The sequence below is a fragment of the Prionailurus bengalensis genome, chromosome B3, assembly GCF_016509475.1.
Source record: "Prionailurus bengalensis isolate Pbe53 chromosome B3, Fcat_Pben_1.1_paternal_pri, whole genome shotgun sequence".
In the NCBI taxonomy this organism is placed as follows: Eukaryota; Metazoa; Chordata; class Mammalia; order Carnivora; family Felidae; genus Prionailurus; species Prionailurus bengalensis.
This window is the reverse complement of record NC_057355.1, coordinates 40,549,845-40,569,197: the sequence shown is the minus strand read 5'-3', so window position 1 is coordinate 40,569,197 and position 19,353 is coordinate 40,549,845. Positions and strand designations below refer to the sequence as shown.

Sequence of the window (19,353 nt, the reverse complement as noted above, 5' to 3'; positions counted from 1 at the left end):
GCTCCAAGACCAAGGGGCACCTGACCTCACTCACTGACCTCTCTCCAAATGCCTGCAGGGACTCCCACTACCCAACCCAATCAGAAGCCAGACGATGAGGGAGCTGTGGGTGTTGTCCACACTGACTCTAGAGAGTATGGTAGGGCTGGGTGATGGTCAAGGAGACCCAGGAGAAATGCCTTAGGAGCTCAGGCCTCTTTCCTGTCCCATTGCCAGGGCAGTGATCTGCCCAGATTCTCCCTGCTCACAAGGGTGGGCCCTCAGCTGCTGTATCCCCTCCTCTGTTCCTCAGGGAAAACGTCAGAGAGCAGGGTCTGCTCTCATGAAGGTGGCCCATTGACTGGAGGGGTAGGGGCCCGGAAGCCTATAGCTGGGTGAAGAGGTTTTTGCTTCTTCCTCCCAATACTTTGTAGGAAAGTCTTTCTTCTTCCATGTTTACATTTCCTTCTAGGGTTCCCTTCTGGTACTTTCCCTAACCCTACTGAGGGGCTTTGCCCTATTTCTCAAGAGTATTTGCATTCTAACAAGGAGCTCCTCAAAATCAAAAGAAGCTTTATTCCAGAACTCAGAAAAAGCTCAGCAGGGCACATGCATGACAGGCAGAGGAGCGGGGAAATGGCAAGGGACGAGGGAGTCCCCTTCCCTCCTGAGACTTCCGGGACCCCAAGGAGCCTAAGCCTTTACCCTGTCCTGTTTCTCAAGGAAGCTGTCAGGCCACACAGCCTAAAAATTCCAAACGTGGACTGGGAACTTGCTCTCCTACAAAGCCTACAAATTCAGGCCAGGCACAGGGGACAGCCAGGGGCTCCCCAGTGCCTCAACAAGTATCCATTTACACAGGCCTCACTTGTGTGAAGAGGAGAGGAGATGCATGTACTTGTGAGGATCTCCTCTGCCATGGAGACCATCTCAGTGCTGCTGGCAAGGGGTCCCTGAGCCAAAGAACCTTGGTTGTTCCCAGATGCCTAAAATCCTTTCAGAAAGGAAAGAAACCTTTCACCTGTAATCAGATCAGGATTAAACCCCTCCAAGAAGGAAGAGGTGCTTTCTGGAAGGAGCACAGAATGGAAGACAGGGCCTGGCTGCTTCTGACTGATCTTCCTGTCCTTACTAGGAAGTCATTGAACTATTCGAGGTTCATAGCTTCACAGTTCAGTCCAGACATGACTATCTGCTAAGGCCTCTCGCCCTGAGGAAAGGCCCCAGTGCAGCTGGAGGGCCCCTCTGGGATGGTTTCAGGGCCCCCTCCCCATCCCGGATCCTCCTCTCAGACCCAGGCCTGGGCCCTGCTCAGTAAGGCGTGACGGAGATCCCCCAGGGAAGCCAGAGGAGCAGGGGCCTTTAAATTATGGAGCAGCTTTCTTAGCCCCTCTCAGAAAGGCCCGGCGCCCCAGCTAAATAATTCACCACCTCAGGAAGACCCAGTGGTTCCTGACACTGCTGAAGTAGGTCAGGCATCAGCTTGGCCCTGGTGGGGCGGGGTGGGGGGTGGGGGTAGTGGGTCTCAGAGCAGCTCCTCACCAGAACTAGGAGAGGCTGCAGGCTGGGAAGCAATGCCTCTGGATACTGCAGGGAGGTGAGGGGTACAGGGTACACAGGTGAACACAGCCACCAATTCCCCTCGTCCCACCCGGACCTCTCCCTGGGGTCCATGTAACCAACCCTCTAGCCTGACACCCTGTGGCCTCCTCCTCCCTCAGAGCACCTGGGGTCCTCTCTTTACATGCAGATACCAGCTGGGGATGCATGCGTCACCCCATAGCCTTTAACAGCTGACACATTTATCAGAACATCTTAGACCCAAAACACCCAGTGCAGGACTGGGATTCAGAAAAGGTGAAACAGAGAGAGGGATACCAAGGTCACCCAAGACATAGGTGAGGAAGTGACCAGGGACAGCCACAGCTGCTCCAGTTTCGCCCAGAGCAAGACTGGAATGAAACCACAGAGTGGGGACACTCTAGGGCCTGTCCTGCCCTCCCTGTGTAGGCACAGCTCCAAGCCAAGCTGTGAAGGGTACGGGGTGGGGGCACACAGATGGAAAAGACAAACAGCAAAGCCATGGGGTCAGTGCTCCAACCCACCAGAAGCAGCTAGAAAGGATTCCAAACCACTACTTTATAGATGAAGAAACTGAGGCTCCAAATCACAACAGGGAACAACTGGGGCCAGCTGCAGGTTCAGTGAGGTCCAGGGTCATGGCTCCACATGATTTCTCTTCATGCCCATGTACTCTGGCTTCTAGCAAAACCTCCCCCTCAGGAACCAGAGCCACCACAGGGAGCCTACAAGGGTGTGGGAGAGTGGCCCTTTCTAGGGCCATCCTTCTTCCCTCCAGCACAGCCTCACAAAATATATACCAAGGACACTTCCTGGGGGAGCCCACCCTTCCAAACCACAGTCCTTCTCTGCTAGAGGGCCTGAAAAGGCCACAGGCCAGGAAAGGTCAGGCCAACTAAAGCACAGCACCCAGAGAAAACAAAGGTCCCATTTGGGTGCTTACTCTGGGTGCAGGGAATCTCCATCCATAGCCTCAGAACTCTGGATGAAGGAGTGAATGAATCAAACACAGGGTGGGCTGGCAGATATGCCCCTGTTGAGGGGTCCTCTGTGAGTCTCTTTCCTCCAGGACTTAAGGTGCACAAGGAGGGAAGGTGGGAAGGGCTACATGAGCCGTAAGGCCTGGGCCCACCTCACCTCCCTCCCCCAGCTCGCAGCAGCTACCCTTCAGCGGTGCCCGTCTAGGTCCCGTGGAAGCAAAGGTCAGAGAGCAGTTACTTTGGATGACTTTTTATTTTGCATTTCATATATTATCCAGCTTCACATTCTCACAGGATCAGCAATTACAACAGCCACCTCGTCTCCCAAGTCTGAAAACGGCAAGACAGCCACACAGCTGCGGCCAAAGGCAAAAGCACTGATGTGCTCATGAAACAAAAAAATTGCACAATTTTTTTTCCTTCATTTTTCTGAAACTAACGCCTGAAACAAAGGCTCATTGCTGGAGAACGGAAACCCTTTTTTTCTTCATGCCTCAAACTAAACATTAAACTTATCTGACAAGGCGAACAAGGTCTCTTTAATAATTAATTGCACACACACACGAAAAATCCTTTATGATGCATAAATATTTTGTTACACAGGGTACAAAAATACTTTCACTTTTTGGTTGGTTTTGAAGTACGGAAAGAATGAGGAGCAGGGCAGGGGTGGGGTGCGCTGTGGAGAGGTAAGCAAAATGGGCAGAGAAAGGATTTTCTTAGCAGTTGTTGGCCCCTCTGAGGAGGACGCAGAGGACCCGGACTTGAAATGAAAAAGAAAACACTATCTCTGTCGGGTGGTGGCTGCTGTTCGGCCTGGAAGCGCGTGGGGGTGGTGGGGGCGCCAGGCTGCAGGACCGCAGGGCGGGGCGAGCTGCAGGGCTGGTCCTCACTGAGACAGGGGCTGCAGGGGAGGGTGTGCACAGAGGGACCCGGAATGATGGACCATTGGTGGCCAGGACCTGTTGCTATGGTGACACAATGTGAGAACAAACTGTACACTCACATATACACAAATTTAAGTGTCTTAATTCATGCCAGAAAACATGCAAAATTAAATGCCTCGTTTCTCTGAGGTGGAGCTGTGGAAGCAAGTCTGGACCCAGGGGGTCAGGCCTTGCTCAGTCCCAGTGAGACCTCCGGCCTGGGGCTGGGTGTCCCTGCAAGAAGGCCCCTGAATCCTCCCGGGAGGCCTTGGCGAGGGGCTCTGGGGAAGGACAGGGCTGAGGAAGAGGAGAAAGGAAACAGGAAGCAGTCCACTGAGTCAGGCTTAAAATTCACAGTCTTTGGAGGGAAGCAGCAGCTCTCCACAGGCCGCCTGGGGGCAGTGGAAGCTCAGAGCGGCTTCCTCCCCAGCGGGGTAGGGGCTTCAAGCTGCGGTGACAAGACCTGGAGGGAGGGGAGAGAGGTGGCCGTGAGCAGAGGTGAGGGACTAGAGATGAACCCAGGCTTCGCCCTTGTGAGGAGGCTGCAAGATGGATGGCAGGGGGTGTCGGTGGGAGGAGAAGGGGAAAAACCAGCCAGAGTGCCCTAGCACGCAAGCCCAGGTGGACGCCTAGCACCAGTGAGCTCTCCGGCTCAGGCAGAGGGAGGAACCACGGCCCTGCAGTAAGCCAGGCTCTAGAACACTTATCCTGGGCCTCTGGGCCAACACTTACTGAAGAACTAACAGAACTGACGATATTTCCATCCTTGCTGGGTGGTATCAGAGGAAGGGTACCAGCGCACCTGCAAGAGAAGCCAACGTCAGGAGCTAGCTGTGCAGTCCCTTCTCTTGACTGGGGAGTCTTCAGTGTCCCTGCTGGAGTCCTGGTTCTGTCACTGACTGGCAGACGCCGGGCCACTTACTCACCTCTAGGCATCAGTTTCTTCATCCTGAAAATGGGAGAGCGCCACCTGACCTGCCTCCTCCGCAGGGTTGAGGTTCAAATGAGAGAATCGTTACCAAGGTGTTTTATGCTCCACTGAGCCCAACTGTACCGGGTGGACTTTTGGCAGTGGGGGTGCTGGTCAGCATTCTGCCCTTCCCCCTTGACTTGAAGAGTGTAGAATTTCTGACGTTAGGAGCATGAACCTAATACATTTTTGCTCAGTTTCCTTCTGTCTCAGTGCCCTCACCCAAGTACAGGACAGAGATGACAAAGTCACAGGGTGTCCGTGAGGATCAGGTGAGACACAATGTACAAACACTTTAGAAACCAAAGTTGCTGTGGTCTCTAAGGGGTAGGACTCCTGTCCTTGTAGGATTCTCTAAGGAAGTCATGGCTGAGACCCAGCTGATGCTTCCATCCCTTTCCATCCCTCTTGTTCCCTCCATCATCAGCCTCCCAGGTCTACAGATTTGTAACCCACCAGCTGAGGCCTCCAATGGGGGCCTGGCAGCTGTCTCAGCCCTGGCACTTGCCAGAAGGCCCTTCAGAGCAGTAGCCCCTAAGCAGGATTCCCAGAGACGGGTCAGGAAATCATACACCCTCCCTTTCTAGGCACAGCCTCCCCATGGGTCTGGGCAGTAAGCTATGCTGGGTGCCAAGCCAAGACTGCAGGAAGGCCACCTGCCCCAGTTATAGACAGCATGTCTGCCCCAGCCTAACCCATGGCTGCCTGGGATCAGTGGGGGAACACAGCATCACAAGACCTTGAATGAGGGGTAAGGGGAAGAATGCCCAGGGAGGGGAGTCCGGGGTCCCCTCAGGAAAGGAAGGGATGGCACGCCAAGAGCCAATGTAGAAAACAAGTAGCAGCTGGGCCCACAGACAACTAGCTTGACAGTGTGGCAGTTGGACTCAGTTACCCACTTGGCTGCCTGGAATCCCCGCCTCTGTAAGCGGAGAAGATGTCAAGTAATGTCAGGTCGTCTGCGGGCTGATGGAAGCTTCCTGAGAACATACTCCTCTGTCTCCTCCAATTCTTACATGTTTTGTACACCCCAGGACTCTGCTCACCACATCCTCAACAGCAAGCAGAAGCTGGTTACCCTAAAATGCCAGGACACTTGGCATATAGCAGAAGCAGGTCCTAGGCCACCTAATCAATGCCAGAATCTTCCCTGGGCTCCAAGGATGTGGCACTGCTCTCACCAGGACACCGTGGATCAGGGCTGCTAGAACCACCTTGATTAAGCACCATATCACACAGAATGGGAGATCAAGTGCCTCTTCTTGCCTTTGAGCTGTCCAGCCTCAGAAGCCACTATTTTCTCTCCTGCTGCCTCAACATCTGGAAGCAGTTCCCTCCCCTCCTGGCTAACAGCCAAGTGGGAGGCCAAGTGGGAGGCAGCCTCTCCTCCCCTTTGCTGAGCTGTGGGATGCACTCCCACCTGGAAGCGTGGCTGGACATAAGAGCTCATTCCGTAAGAGAGGGACAATAAGGAAACCAGCATGTGGCTACCAGATAAGCTTGTGGCCCACTCCAGCTCAGGGAATCACCCGGTGGACCCTGACCACCACCCCTCACCTGGCTTCCAGCTGGAGCAGCCCCGTGACAAGAGATCCTGACAGGTGAGGTGCCTTGTAGGGCTGGACAAGATGCAAATGTTGGTTAGTGTGGGAAGGGCTCAGAGGGTTCTGACTCACCACTGGGGAAGCCAGCGGCTGCTTAAGGGGCTCCCTCGGCAAGCCTGCTTCATGGGGTCCCCCACTCCCTCCATTAGGTGCTGTGACTCAGTCTCCAAAGCAGCAGCTTTCCCCCCAGCCTGAGATGAGCCACTACCCCTTTGGGGAAGAAGTAGAGGAAAACCTCCATTTCTGAGCTCGGGATGGATGTGCCATCCCAGTGGACAGAACATACGTGAGGGGCTGCCTTTCCATTTCCTCAGACACAGGTAGAGGCTGGCAGTCAGGGTCCTCTAAAGAAGTGCTGTCCCTTCCTGCCCCAGCTCAGAACAGGAGACACCCCCAAGGCCCAGGGATCAGGGCCAGCACATCAGGGAGTGAGTGAGCAGCCCACTCTCAAGGCCTCCAGTTGTTCATAGGGATCTGGGGGTCCTGAGAAGCCACCGCACAGGGACAGGCCCACGGGCATCTGGAATGACCAGGCTCCAAGAAGGGCAGCATCAAAACAAGGGAGGGGGGCGGGGCACATGAACTCGGTCCTCTCTCAGATCTTGGGACTAACTGAGAAGATAGACCAAGAGGTGGAGAAAGGAATAAATCCACATGGGAAGAAATATGAATAGCCAATAAATATGGGAGCCTCACTCATCAGAAAGTCAATTAAAGGAACACTCAGGTTGCCAAGTCTACACTGTGACCTTGTAATAGTTCTAGGAATTTATGATAAGGGAAACCAGCAGGACAGGTACCCAGGGAGGGGTGAACAAGGGCGTCCATGGCAGCACAGCCTATTGGTAGCAGAAAATTGTGTAACAACCTAATTTACCATCAATAGGGAGCTGGACACACTTATACAAAGGTGGGCTTGCCAGGCATCCAAATGTAGATCTACATTTACTGATGGGAAACAATGTCCTAATATTTAAGTTTTAAACAGATTAAATGTGTAACTTTTTTTTTTTTTTAATTTTTTTTTCAACATTTATTTATTTTTGGGACAGAGAGAGACAGAGCATGAACGGGGGAGGGGCAGAGAGAGAGGGAGACACAGAATCGGAAACTGGCTCCAGGCTCCAAGCCATCAGCCCAGAGCCTGACGTGGGGCTCGAACTCCCGGACCGCGAGATCGTGACCTGGCTGAAGTCGGACGCTTAACCGACTGCGCCACCCAGGCGCCCCTAAATGTGTAACTTTTATAAAAGCCACCTGGGTGGCTCAGTCGGTTAAGTGCCCAACTTTGCTCAGGTCATGATCTCACGGCTCACGGGTTTGAGCCCCGCGTCGGGCTCTGTGCTGACAGCTCAGAGCCTGCAGCCTGCTTCGGATTCTGTGTCTCCCTCTCTCTCTGCCCCTCACCTGCTCATGTTCTGTCTCCCCCTCTTTCAAAAATAAACAAACATTAAAAAAAAAAAAAGATCCACATCTATGGATTTATTTATACACGCACACCCAACTATCTACTAACCCTATGGACTAAAAGTAACTATTTTCGGGGGAGCAGGATAATAAGCAAAGGGAAAAGAGAATCTTACCGTCTCCATTATACAGATAAGAAAACAGAGGCAAGGGAGTTCATGTAATAGGAAAGTCATTAGCAAGTGGTGAGCCAGTGTAAAGAGGGGGAAAAGAGCCCCGGTCAAAGATCCCCACCATCCTCAGGTTGAAGTGGAAAATGAAGTTAAGTCTGGGAGGACTCTGGGATGCAAGGGGACACAGAGAATTCCCACTTTTAGGCATGTGCCAGACCCCATGCCATCTACACCTCTTGTGTGCCTCATCCTCTTAAAAGAGAAGTTCCTATCAAGAGGACCAGAAGGTTAAAGAGCACCTGGGTGGCTCAGTTGGTTAAGCTTCTGCCTTTTGGTTTCAGCTCCGGTCATGATCTCATGGTTCGTGAGTTCGAGCCCCGCACCAGGGTCTGCTCTGACAACGTGGAGCTCACCTGGGATTCTCCCTCTCCCTCTGCCCCTCCCCTGCTTGCTCTCTCAAAATAAATAAAAAAACTTAAAAAAAAAAAAAAAAAAAGAGGACCAGAAGGCTGAGCAATATGGCCTCACGCTAGACAGAGCAGGACTAAGCCATCTCCAATGCCCCTCCTGTAGGTCTGGGCCCCATGGCCACATACGGATGCCTTGGCTGAGGCTGAGCTAGTGGCAAAAGGCATGCAGTCAGGGTATGTATGTTGGGACACAGAAAGGAAGGACTGCTTTTCATCCCCTTTTTCTACTACCTTCTCTCCAAGTCACCTCCTTGCTCATAGGCCCAGAATTAGTTCTGTTGTTCCTCTGGGTTCAGAATAATGCCCTCAGGATGAACAGCATCCACTTCTGGGCAGCACTGTCAGGGGGCAGGGAAGGAGCTCTTGGAAGGAAAAGACACAAATGCTATTACTGCATTTGGTTCGGGCAGTGCATTCTACTGTTGTGGAGACGGACATCCAGAGAAGTCCAGTAGCTGGGACAGAACTAGTTACTACCTCGCCCAATCTCTTGTTGCTAGCCTGCCTCCCGACAAATGTCATTAGCCTTCGAGGTGGGCTTTATCCCCATCCCAGGGAGTCCAGAAACAGGGACTGAGACACAATGAGGCCTCCAGCCTCGGAGAGGACCCTGGGGGCACTAGATAATAGTGATATTAAATAATAACCATGATAACTGGCACTTCTCTAGCATTCCCTCTATGATAATATCAGAAAAACAAATACCTACAAAGTAGGTATGATTATCACCATTCCAAAGAAATTGAGACAGATAGGTTAAGTAACTTGCCCAAGGTCATAGAGGTGTTGGAAGAGCCAGGATTTGGACTGAGGCAGCTGGACTGGAGTTGGGCAGCCACTGGGCAGGGACAGGGTGGGAGGGAGGAAGCTAGAAAGGAAGAAAACAGGAGGGCACATAGCCCTGCAGTATGGAATTTAAGGACAGGAAGTAGCGTGCCCCTTTCAGCCAGCTGGAGGAGCTACCCCAAGAACGGCAGAGGCACCTCTGCTTATTAACTTGACATACTATCTCTGGTTCCCAACCTCTACCTCACCATTGTCATGGCCAAGCATCTTGGAGCAGACAGGGTAGAACCCTCTCCACCTCATCTTGATTGCCCTCTCATTTTACAGATGAGGACACACACAGAGGCCCAAAGGTGAAGTCACTTGCAAAAGATCAGGTAGCGAAATGGTTGCACAGCTAGGATCGGAGCAAAGCACCCGGCAAGGCCTCATAGGGCTGCTGCAGTGAAACTCCCTGCGTGGCCAGGAGCACTACTGCCAGCCTCCTGCACTCCACCAGGTCACAGAGGACGAGGACAGTCTCCTGGGCTCACCCGCTCTTTGCCCACCACAGAACCTGGTTTGTGGTAAATACCCAATCATTTCCCTCTGGGGAATGATCTTTACCACCTTCCTATCCCCTATCAATTTTCTAGCTGCCTGTGGTGCACAGCTGGGGAACGGTGCCAAGTTTAACCACACTTCTGCCCTCAGTACAATCTAAAGTGGCCATGGCCAAGGGGACCTCCCCTGATGGGGGAAAACAGTTTGCTAGGGTAGTAGGCGGGGAGTCTGTACCTTCCACCTCAGAACTGAGTAGATCCAGATGTCACTAAGCCCTTCAGAGGACCTGACATAGACACACACTGAGCCCCCCCCCCCCGCCTTGGGCAGAGCACCCAAGCCCTCCCACCTTGGCTTCTGGTTCCTGTGAACTCTCTCTTCCTGGCTTCTTATATCCTGTTCTTCCTCGTGCCCTACTGCCCTGGTAAGGCGACCTCCATCAACAGCAAAGCTCGCCCGGCCAGGTCGCTCTTCCCAAGGCTCAGCTCTTGCTCACTCTACTGATCACAGGCCAAAGTGGGCTTGCCATCACTCCTCAGCCCCCTTGTGCTGCCTGGTGGCACTTTGTCCATACACCTGGCAGTGCCTCCTGTCACTGCACCAGGGAGGTCCAGGCCAGAACGGACCGTGGCTCACTGGCCTCAGGCACCTGGTATGGCACTCGGTGAGTGGCCCAGCACTAACCTCCCCAACTCTCCCCTAGAAGTGCTCATTCCCTCTTTCCTGCCATCCCTGCACAGGTTCACCATGGAGAGTGTCTAGGCTTCATGAAAACAAGCACTAACACTCACTGAGCACTCCGTGCTCCAGGTGTGGGGGGGGCCTGTGGTGCCGGCCCTCCACAGGTGTTAACATCTAATTCTCTCAACAACCCTGACGCAGGTAATACTGTGCTCATTCTTCTAGATAGTAAAAAAGTCAGGAATTTTTAAGTGCTTTCTGAAATTCGTAAAGACCAGAGAGGCAGAGGCAGGCGGCCTGGCTCCACAGAGCACACTCGGGTTGGGATGTGAATTGTGGCTGTCACCACAGGCAGAACGCAGTATGGCACCCGCCTGCACATGTTCGGTGGGTGGTGGGACCATGGCTGGGTCTCTCTCACACTCACATTCTGCCTCAGATCCCCGATGTGGCCTCACAGCTAATCCTCTCCCTCTCCTCTGTCTGATCCGAAGCCCTAAAGAGAATGTCGTGGGAGACGGCAGTTCTGCAGCTCTAGAGGCATGAGTGGCCCTGTGGCCATTCAGGAACAAAGTCTGGCCAGCTTAGCGCCTCCTTCATCCTCTCCCCGCCTCTCCCCCAGAGGGGCTTACCTGAGCATGTAGGGCGGCAGCGGCAGCAGCAGTGGCAGCTGGGTAGGTGAATGCAGCGTGTGAGATGGCTGGGGTCAGCTCTGTGGTGTACAGAGGGTAGGGGGCCCAGGCCTCTGGGGATGCGGGGATCAGAGCAGCCCCCATAAGGTCATCTACAATGGGAGACAACAGCCCCCATTGTCAGAACACTTCCACTACCATTCCAAACAGAGAAGGGGACCTATCACTACAGTTGAAGCATAAGCTCCCTACTCAGGCCAGACTTCCCTCAAGGACCGAAAGACCGGGGGAAAAAAAGCCACGTTAACTTGGCCTGGCATGGTGAGCATCCTATCTGCTTTAAGAAGCCCTCAGATGAGGGGCGCCTGAGTGGCTCAGTCGGTTAAGCGTCCGACTTCAGCTCAGGTCATGATCTCGCGGTTCATGAGTTTGAGCCCTGCATTAGGCTCTGTGCTGACAGCTAGGAGCCTGGAGCCTGCTTCAGATTGTGTGTCTCCCTCTCTCCCTGCCCCTCCCCGCTCACGCTCTGTCTCTGTCTCTCTCTCAAAAATAAACAAACATTAAGAAAATAATAAATAAAAAATAACTCATGCTCTTTAAAAAAAAAAAGAAAAAGAAGAAGCCCTTACATGGGCCTCTTCCCATCTCAACCAAGAAAAATCAGAGAAGGCTTCAGAGAAGTTGGGCAATGCTGACAGCTCAGGAGCTCAGTCTGTCCGCAGCCTAGCAAAGGCTACAAGGGGAGGAAGGAAGCATGGAACCCGCAGAGACAGGTGGCTGTGGATACAAGAAGCCTCCTGGAAAGGACTGACTCCCTCAGTGAGAATCTCAACAACTTCCTTCTGTTTGCAACTGCACTCAGGCCCCTTGCCTGGGGCAAGTAAAAGGACAGCAGACAATAGCTGGAAGGCAGATGATAGCTCTGAGCACCACTCACAGGGGTCCCGTGCAATGAAGTGTGCTCCTAGGGCGGGGTGAGCGTTGGTAGGATTTGGTGTAGCCATTAGCTTGTTCTTGGCCATCTTGGTGTTGGCTTTGGCAAACTCTAGCCTCAGGGTCTGCGGGTTCTCAGGATCAAAGCGAATACCCTACAAGAGAAGGGAAGGGAAGGAAAGGAAGCAAAAGGCTTTACTTTGTAGGACTCAGACAGTCTGTCCACTGCAACAGGTACAGAAGGGCCCCAGAAATGATCTTGCCTAAAAGACTCACCCATGCAGGGGCCAAGACAGACGACACACTCCTTGGACCTTGTGAGTAGTGGCGTTTGATAGACAAAGCAGCCAGGGACTTGGCTCCAGATGTTGGGGGATTAAGGTATATCTGTAGGCCCTTTTTAGTGGCATGGAGTGGGGGAAAGTTTGTAAAAGATAGAACAGGAATACTTGTTGTCTAGAGGTCTGTGGGTCAGAGAAAGCCTTGTCTACTCACATTCAATGCATTCTTGGCTGCTTCTGCTCCTGCTCGGCTGTCAAAGATCACAAAACCAACAGGCTAGTAGGAGAAAGAGAGAACATCCTCATATCTCTCCCAACATTCCATTTTCCCCTCAAAAATAAAACAAAGCAAAAACAAAAAACAAAAACAACTTCTTGCCTATATCCTATGTTCAGCTAGAACAGAAGTTTCTCATGCACCCAAAGTCTCCCATCCAGGTACTACATTGTGGGAAATGATTCCAATACAGCTTTATCCCACTGCATTAAACATCACCCTCTTGGTAAATCTTTTTTTTTAATGCACGCAAGTAATTAAGTTCCAGTGTTTTCGCCAGCAAGAAAGGGGGCACCAATGTATTAAGGACATGGGAAGGCCCCAGGTTTGGTAAAGGGGCAACAGGTTGAAAGCTTCTCAAAAAGCTTCCCAGAGAGGGAGGACCATAAGCTGACTGGTAAGGAGAGGGGACCTGTGGAGGTCGCTCTTTCATCAGTTCAGAACAGAAACAAGATGAGAAAGAGCAGGTCTCAGCTGCCAAATGCCTCAAGATGAGGAAAAGGTAGCAGGCTCAGGTCCAAGCTCAGTAGTCGGTCTGGGCTGGGAGGAAAAAAAAAAAAACTTTGGAGAGAAATTACCTGTCTCGATGTGAGTTTGATCAGGGACCCTTCATACCCCTGCAGAGAGAGGTGGTTATCACAGGGAAGGTCAGAAGCCTGTTGTGCTAGCCCAGCCACCCATGACATCAGCCCCCCTTTTCCACCAGTGCTTGCCTGCATCATTCTCACACCACTCCCACCACGTGTCCACCACCCTGACCTCCACCAGTGTTGAGCGCCCTCTGCCCTTGTGTTCTGTATCACATGGTGTAGCACACGATGTGGGCATCATGTGGTAGCGTTCATCATTTCGTGCGTAAATTCCCACTTGCTCCGCTAACTTGTAATGTGGAAGCACAGACCCCACCTTTTTAAAGTTTTCTCAAAACTTGAACTGAAAAGACTACACTGAATCTCAAAGATTCCTTATATGGCAAAGCCTACTGAGATTCTCTCTTGTTTCCACTTTGCAGATGAGGAATGAGAGGCTCAGAAGGGCTAAGCAATCGACGAAAGCAACATGTGAATTAACACAACCAGGACAGAGAGCTGGGTCTGCGATCAGTTTCTGACACACTGCCCTCTGCCTTCCTGCTGCCCAATCCAGGTCGGATTCACTCCTGATGCTTGCTTCTCCTACATCCTAGGCTCTACCTGTGGGTGGCTGGGTCCAGACTCACCTTGAACGGCCTGAAGAGCAGGTAGAGTTCTCTGGGTTTAATGTCCACAGGGAGGCCACTGACAAATAGTGTTCGGACCTGGTGACAGAGACCACAGTAGACAGGGATGATAGCTCTTCCTCCAGGAAGGAACTAAAATCCTTCCAGAGTTTAAGGAGGAAATCTGTATTTCCTGGGCTTCCTTTGGAGGCCAGAGCAAATGAACACTCAGAGTTTCATAGTACTTAACTTTTCAGAGCCCTTTCTGTACCCTTTCCTTTCTCTACATTCATCCTGCAGTTGACTCAACAAGCACCTGCTAAGCACCTCTGTACACAGACTGAGCTGAAGAGCTGCAAGAGGGGAGAGCCCTGTGTCATAAGCACACAGATCAAGGATCCTTTTTCAGATCAAGGATTCCTGAGACTTGAAGAAAGCTATGGTGTCTTACCCCCAAGAATATACAAGTCAAAACATATATATTTTTCAGAAGATACAAATGGACCCCAGATTGAGAGTCTCTACCTAGTCTAGAGAAGAGGCAAGGATGTAAATGGATAGTAAGCCCTATACCACACTACACCAGGAGTGATTTCAACAGAAGGCCTGGCGTGTTCACATCCATCTCCTAGTGCTTTCTACGCTAGATGTAAGCTCTTCGATGGCAGGGAATATGTTGTATGTTTGCCTCTATGCCCAGGTCTTAGCATGGTGCTATATTAAATGTTTACTGAATAAGAGACCTGGTTAAGGAGTCAGAGATGGAACAATTATGCTGGGTTTTGAAGGAGTACGATCTTAGCGGCTTCAAGTGAGGCAGATGATGCTATAAGTTATGAGCCTTGCCCTCAACATGGTTACAAGCTGATGGGAAAGCCAAAGCTAGACACCAGGTGTCCATCCTGTGACTCCAACCAAACCCGACCTCCTTGGGTGAGGTCCCTAAGAGGGTTGGCAGACACTCTAAGTCATTACTGCTAGTTAAATGTTGCTGGCACCAGATGCTCAACTAGCAAGGCCAGATCAGCCAATAATTATAACGGGGAGGGAGGATTTCCCATCGTTTAGATCCCTTAGAAATATGTATTAAAACTGTAGCTAAGTTGTGAAAAATCCAAACGAACAGAGCTTCCCTATACACTTGACACCTGATTTCAAGTCTCTTTTTTTAAAAATTTTTTAAAATGTTTGTTTATTTATTTAAAGAGAGCAAGCCGGGAAGGGGCAGGGAGAGAGAGGGTAGAGAGAGAATCCCAAGCAGGGTTTGTACTGTCAGCACAGAGCCCGACAAGGGACTGGAACTCATGAACCCAAGATCATGACCTGAGCCAAAATCCCAGGAGGTCATGCCCTGAGCCGAAATCAAGAGTCAGACACTTAACGGACTGAGCCACCCAGGCGCCCCTCAAGTCTCATTTCATACCACCAAGCAAGCCAAGCATAGATCTTCTGAACTCACCCCTGCCAGTATAAGAAAAAGCTCATGCGCCTCAGCCTGCCTCCCTGCCCTGTGGCCTTTCCTGATACCATTTAGATGCCCTACCTACAATGGGCCACATTCCCTTCTTCAGAGGCACCAAAAAACTTGCTCCATATTCCAGTGATGGCCTGCCAAACCCACACGACAGCCTTTTCAAAGTCAGTGGCTTGAATCAGGAGCCTGGGCAGCTAGGCAAAGCTACACCCAATGCAGGCAGGCAGGCAGGCCGACAGGCACAGACACCCCCACCACTCTACCTCTGCCCAGTCAACACACAGATCTGAACAACAGAGCCAGGAATGGCAAAGGCAACCACCCCCAACCAGTGTCACCAGCCCCACTCACACAAGAATGAGCCCAGCACGTGGCTAATAAAGAATGGATGAAGACAAGCTTCTTCTCTTGCGTGGGTTTTTGCCAAGAAGCATACCAAGCAGGATCCTTTGCCATTTAGGATGCATCTTCCCCCTTTGGTCATGCCTTTCCCCCACCAGACACGCCTCTGCTTCCAGGCCTGGGGTGAAGATTCTGTACATTTCACAGGCCTTGGCAGCTCGCATTGCTGTATACACAGTTCTCGAGCATGGCCCTGTTGCCAGAAGCACCTGGGAAAAACTGGACAGCCCGAGCTCCAGGGCAGCATAAACCCAGCTCCTGGGCTCCAGAGAGCAACAGTCCTCTACACCCCTGCCCTTTGATAAAAGAACCTTTAATTTACACGCATACCACCAAACAGAAGTGACTTATTTGGGTCATGCAGCAAACCCAGGTCTCCTGACTACTCATCCAGGCTGCTTTTGGGTGCCAGAACATGGGCACTCAGCCCACCCCCTGAAGATGGACTCAAAGAGCGCAAGCCAGCCAGGGCCCTGCTGGAAGAACCTGGATCAGTACTACTCCCTCCTCCCCGGGACGTGGCTTTGGTCAAAGATGTGGAGCCAGAGCCGCCCCACAGAAACCTCTGCCTCAGTTCTCCCCAGGGGCCACCCATTTCACCCAGGCTAATTTTAAACCCTTCCTCAAATGGCTCCTTTCTGACCAGACCTCCCCAGAGGCCCCCTTAAATAGCAAGTTCTCAGTACAAAATTTCCTGCACGGGCTGGGGGTGGGGTTGAGGGTGAGTATAGGGGAGCTTTCCCTCATTCCCAGTTAGGATCCTTGTTTCCAACCTTCCTGCTGGGCCAGATGACCTTTTTCCTCTGCCTCCATGTTTTAGGTTCTCAAGTGTCCAAAATGCTACAATGCAGAGCTACCACCCTGTCCCTGGCCACCTCTCAGGGAATAAGCTGAGGTCAGGCAGTTATGGATTAGGTGGGAGGTCCCTTTCTGCCAGGTCACAGGAAGCCTAACCTGAATACTCTTCATGGTTCTCACTTGACCTTGGTTGCCCTGGAAGATGATGTGCCCTCTGCCTATCTCCTTGTGCAAACAGGGAAACTAAGGCCCAGATAGGGAGCATGCAGCTTAGGAGCTGAGCTGGATAAGATCCAGGGACCCTGACTTAGTCATCTATGCCATCAGCAATCCAACTTGCTGTGGGGACAGAAAGAATGGTACCCGGGTGGCCTCGCTGGCCCCATGGGTGGGTAAAGAACTGCCACTGTTCATTCAGTAGCCAGTCCCTTCCCCAGGTACTTGTTTAGGATGCCAGCTGGAGTAATGGGGGAAGAATAAGAAGAAGCCGGCAAACCAGAGGTGGCAGGATGTATAACCTTAGCAGGCTGGTCAACTACATGTGGAGAGGACAAGAGGTTGCAGAGTCCACCCTCCCTCCCGCTCCCAACCCCATCAGGTCCTGCCCCAGCCCCAGCCCCACCCCCAACTATTCCAGGCCCCGGACAAGCACCCACACAGGCCTGCCTCAGGCAGCTGCTTGTGCTGCCCCTCAGCATTCCCCTTCCCCTTCCTCACTCCTTTTTTTTTTTTTAAAGTTTATTTATTTACTTTGAGAGAGAGAGAGAGAGAGAGAGAGAGAGAGAGAGAGAGAGAGAATCCCAAGCAAGCTCCACGCTGTCAGCATGGAGCCCAACTCAGGGCTCGAACTCATGAAACCACAAGATCATGACCTGAGCTGAAATCAAGAGTCAGACGCTTAACAGATGCTTAACTGACTGAGCCACCCAGGCACCCCTCCCCTTCCACATTCCTTAACCAAAGGGCACTCATCTTGTGGATTCCTCTATTTCTTCACTCCCCTTTCCTTCCTCAGAAGTCCTATGGGGACAGGACCCCCTGCCTTACATCGTTCCCACAATCTGAACTTACTCCCTCCACCTGGACTGTATAAAACCCCAGAGACAGGAGCCAAATCTTAAAACTTTCCTATCAACCAAGGTACCTAGAGTCAGGCCCCAGCACTTAAGATGCCCCCCATCTCTATGCACCTCAGCCCCCCAAAGGAGAAATTCCCAGCCATAGACAGATGTGGCCCAGCAGGGCAAGGTGTCACCACACATGGGGAAGAGAACAGGCTTCAGCTGGGTACACCAGAGTCTGTACCCTAGCTTTACGCTTGACTTAGGGAAGTGGTTTCACCTCTCCAAATCTCAGTTTCTTCATCCGTACAATGCAGATACCATCTACCTCCAGGATAAAGAGCTCACTTTATGCCCGGCATGTAGGAGAGGCTCAACAAAATACTGGTTCCCTTAGGGCTCCTGTAATCACAGCATTCACCTGCACAAAAACCTCCCTATCAGGTACCATGAGCCATTTATTTATAAGGTTGCCTAGTGAGTCTGGATTGGATCCAAGTCAGTCTGGAGCTGGGAATGCAGATGAGTCAACCTTAGGTAGTCACTGGATTCTTTAGTGTTCCTTCCTCTTCCCCAGGGAGGGAATGACCAAGGTGGAAGGCACCATGGAGACCAGCTAGTTCAACATCCTCATTTTGCAGATGAGAAAACTGAGTTTCAGAATAGGAAGGTGACAGAATAAGCTGATGGCACACTCAGGATTCTTTAGGGGACAGTAGGGACAGAGACACACAGTTACTTCTCCAAAGCCTTACAACTCCTGTGTCCCAGGCTGGCACTGGAGATCACTCCTTCCATGCCACTTATTGGAGCCAGTCTCATGGCCATAAGGTGCAACATTCAGGAAAGAGTTTGGGTACAGACAAGGATTCAGGCACCAGTTGCCTACTGATGCCAAGATAGAAAGATCAATCAAAGAACACACGGCCTGCCCACTCCACACGTTTAGTACAAGAATTCAACACACACACACACACACACACACACACAAAAATGTGCTCAAGTATTTGAAGAAAACATAAGGGGTGGTTCACACAATCCCAGGCTGCTAGAAGGCACCAAACTTGTTTACCTGGGCCCTTCTCCTTCCGTACACTTAACTCTTTCTCCAGAAGTGTCCAGACAACCCAAAGGGTTATACCCCACTCCCATCCTGAAACATGGAAAGCACTGCAATCCTTTTAAAACGGTCATCTTTAGGGGCACCTGGATGGCTCAGTTGGTTAAGCGTCTGACTTTGACTCAGGTCATATCTCCCATGTCGGGCTCTGTGCTGACAGCTGGGAGGCTGGAGCCTGCTTCAGATTCTGTGTCTCCCTCTCTCTCTGCTCCTCCCCCACTCACACTCTGCCTCTCTCTCTCTCTCTCACAAAAATAAACATTAATAAACAAACAAATACTCATCTTTATGGCAAATACCAGCAGACAGGGCTGGACCATAGTCACATCCTTAGCACAGGTGGAAGGTATGTCTGGAACAGTGTAGAGAAGATATTAGGGGAGAAATGGAAACAGTATGGAGAATCTTTAGAAGTCAGTGAAAGGGGCGCCTGGGTGGCTCAGTCGGTTAAGCGTCCGACTTCGGCTCAGGTCATGATCTCACGGTCCGTAAGTTCGAGCCCCGCGTCGGGCTCTGTGCTGATAGCTCAGAGTCTGGAGCCTGTTTCGGATTCTGTGTCTCCCTCTCTCTCTGACCCTCCCGCGTTCATGCTCTGTCTCTGTCTCAAAAATAAATAAACGTTAAAAAAAAAAAAAATTAAAAAAAAAAAAAAGAAGTCAGTGAAAGAAGAAACATGCTGAGGAACAGCTTTTCTGGTAGAACCTGCTGGAAGCACCAGATTCAACATGGATTAAAGAACTGGCTAGAGAGATGTGCCCATACAGGTCACTGCAGATATGGCCATGCAGCCTTCATGATGGTCAGCAACAGACTCACCCACACTATAGATCCCAGCTAGCATCAGGTTTGCCTAGAGGAACCAAATGGCCTTTGGCACAACTGTGTCCCCCATCGAGTAGGTTTCGGACACTGGGCTGCTCTTCCTTTAGGCAAGTCCTGCAGCCTGTTCTTCCCCCAAGTTGCTGGGAGTGAAGGGGTTGGGGAGGTCTAGCCCCATCTGGTAAGTCCACACCACAGGCTATCACCGGTGGACAGACTTCCTGGGGTTGTCTAGTCTTTGCTGTGTCTTCCTGGGCC

The 19,353-nt window shown here is 51.6% G+C and overlaps 1 protein-coding gene across 3 annotated transcripts in view; it reads right to left on the bottom strand.

The window, feature by feature from the left end:
• Positions 1–2,774: 2,774 nt before the first annotated feature.
• RBPMS2 (RNA binding protein, mRNA processing factor 2) overlaps positions 2,775–19,353 on the bottom strand; it is a 27,707-nt gene continuing 11,128 nt past the window's right edge. Inside the window, exons 2-8 of one of the 3 annotated variants that reach the window (XM_043555180.1) lie at positions 13,443–13,520; positions 12,802–12,840; positions 12,161–12,223; positions 11,670–11,820; positions 10,733–10,884; positions 4,199–4,268; positions 2,775–3,929 (exon numbers count right to left, since the gene is read on the bottom strand). In XM_043555180.1, coding sequence (XP_043411115.1) covers positions 4,206–4,268; positions 10,733–10,884; positions 11,670–11,820; positions 12,161–12,223; positions 12,802–12,840; positions 13,443–13,520 — 546 coding nt within the window. In that variant the 3' untranslated portion in view covers positions 2,775–3,929; positions 4,199–4,205. The other 2 variants (XM_043555181.1, XM_043555182.1) reach the window with 2 other exon arrangements.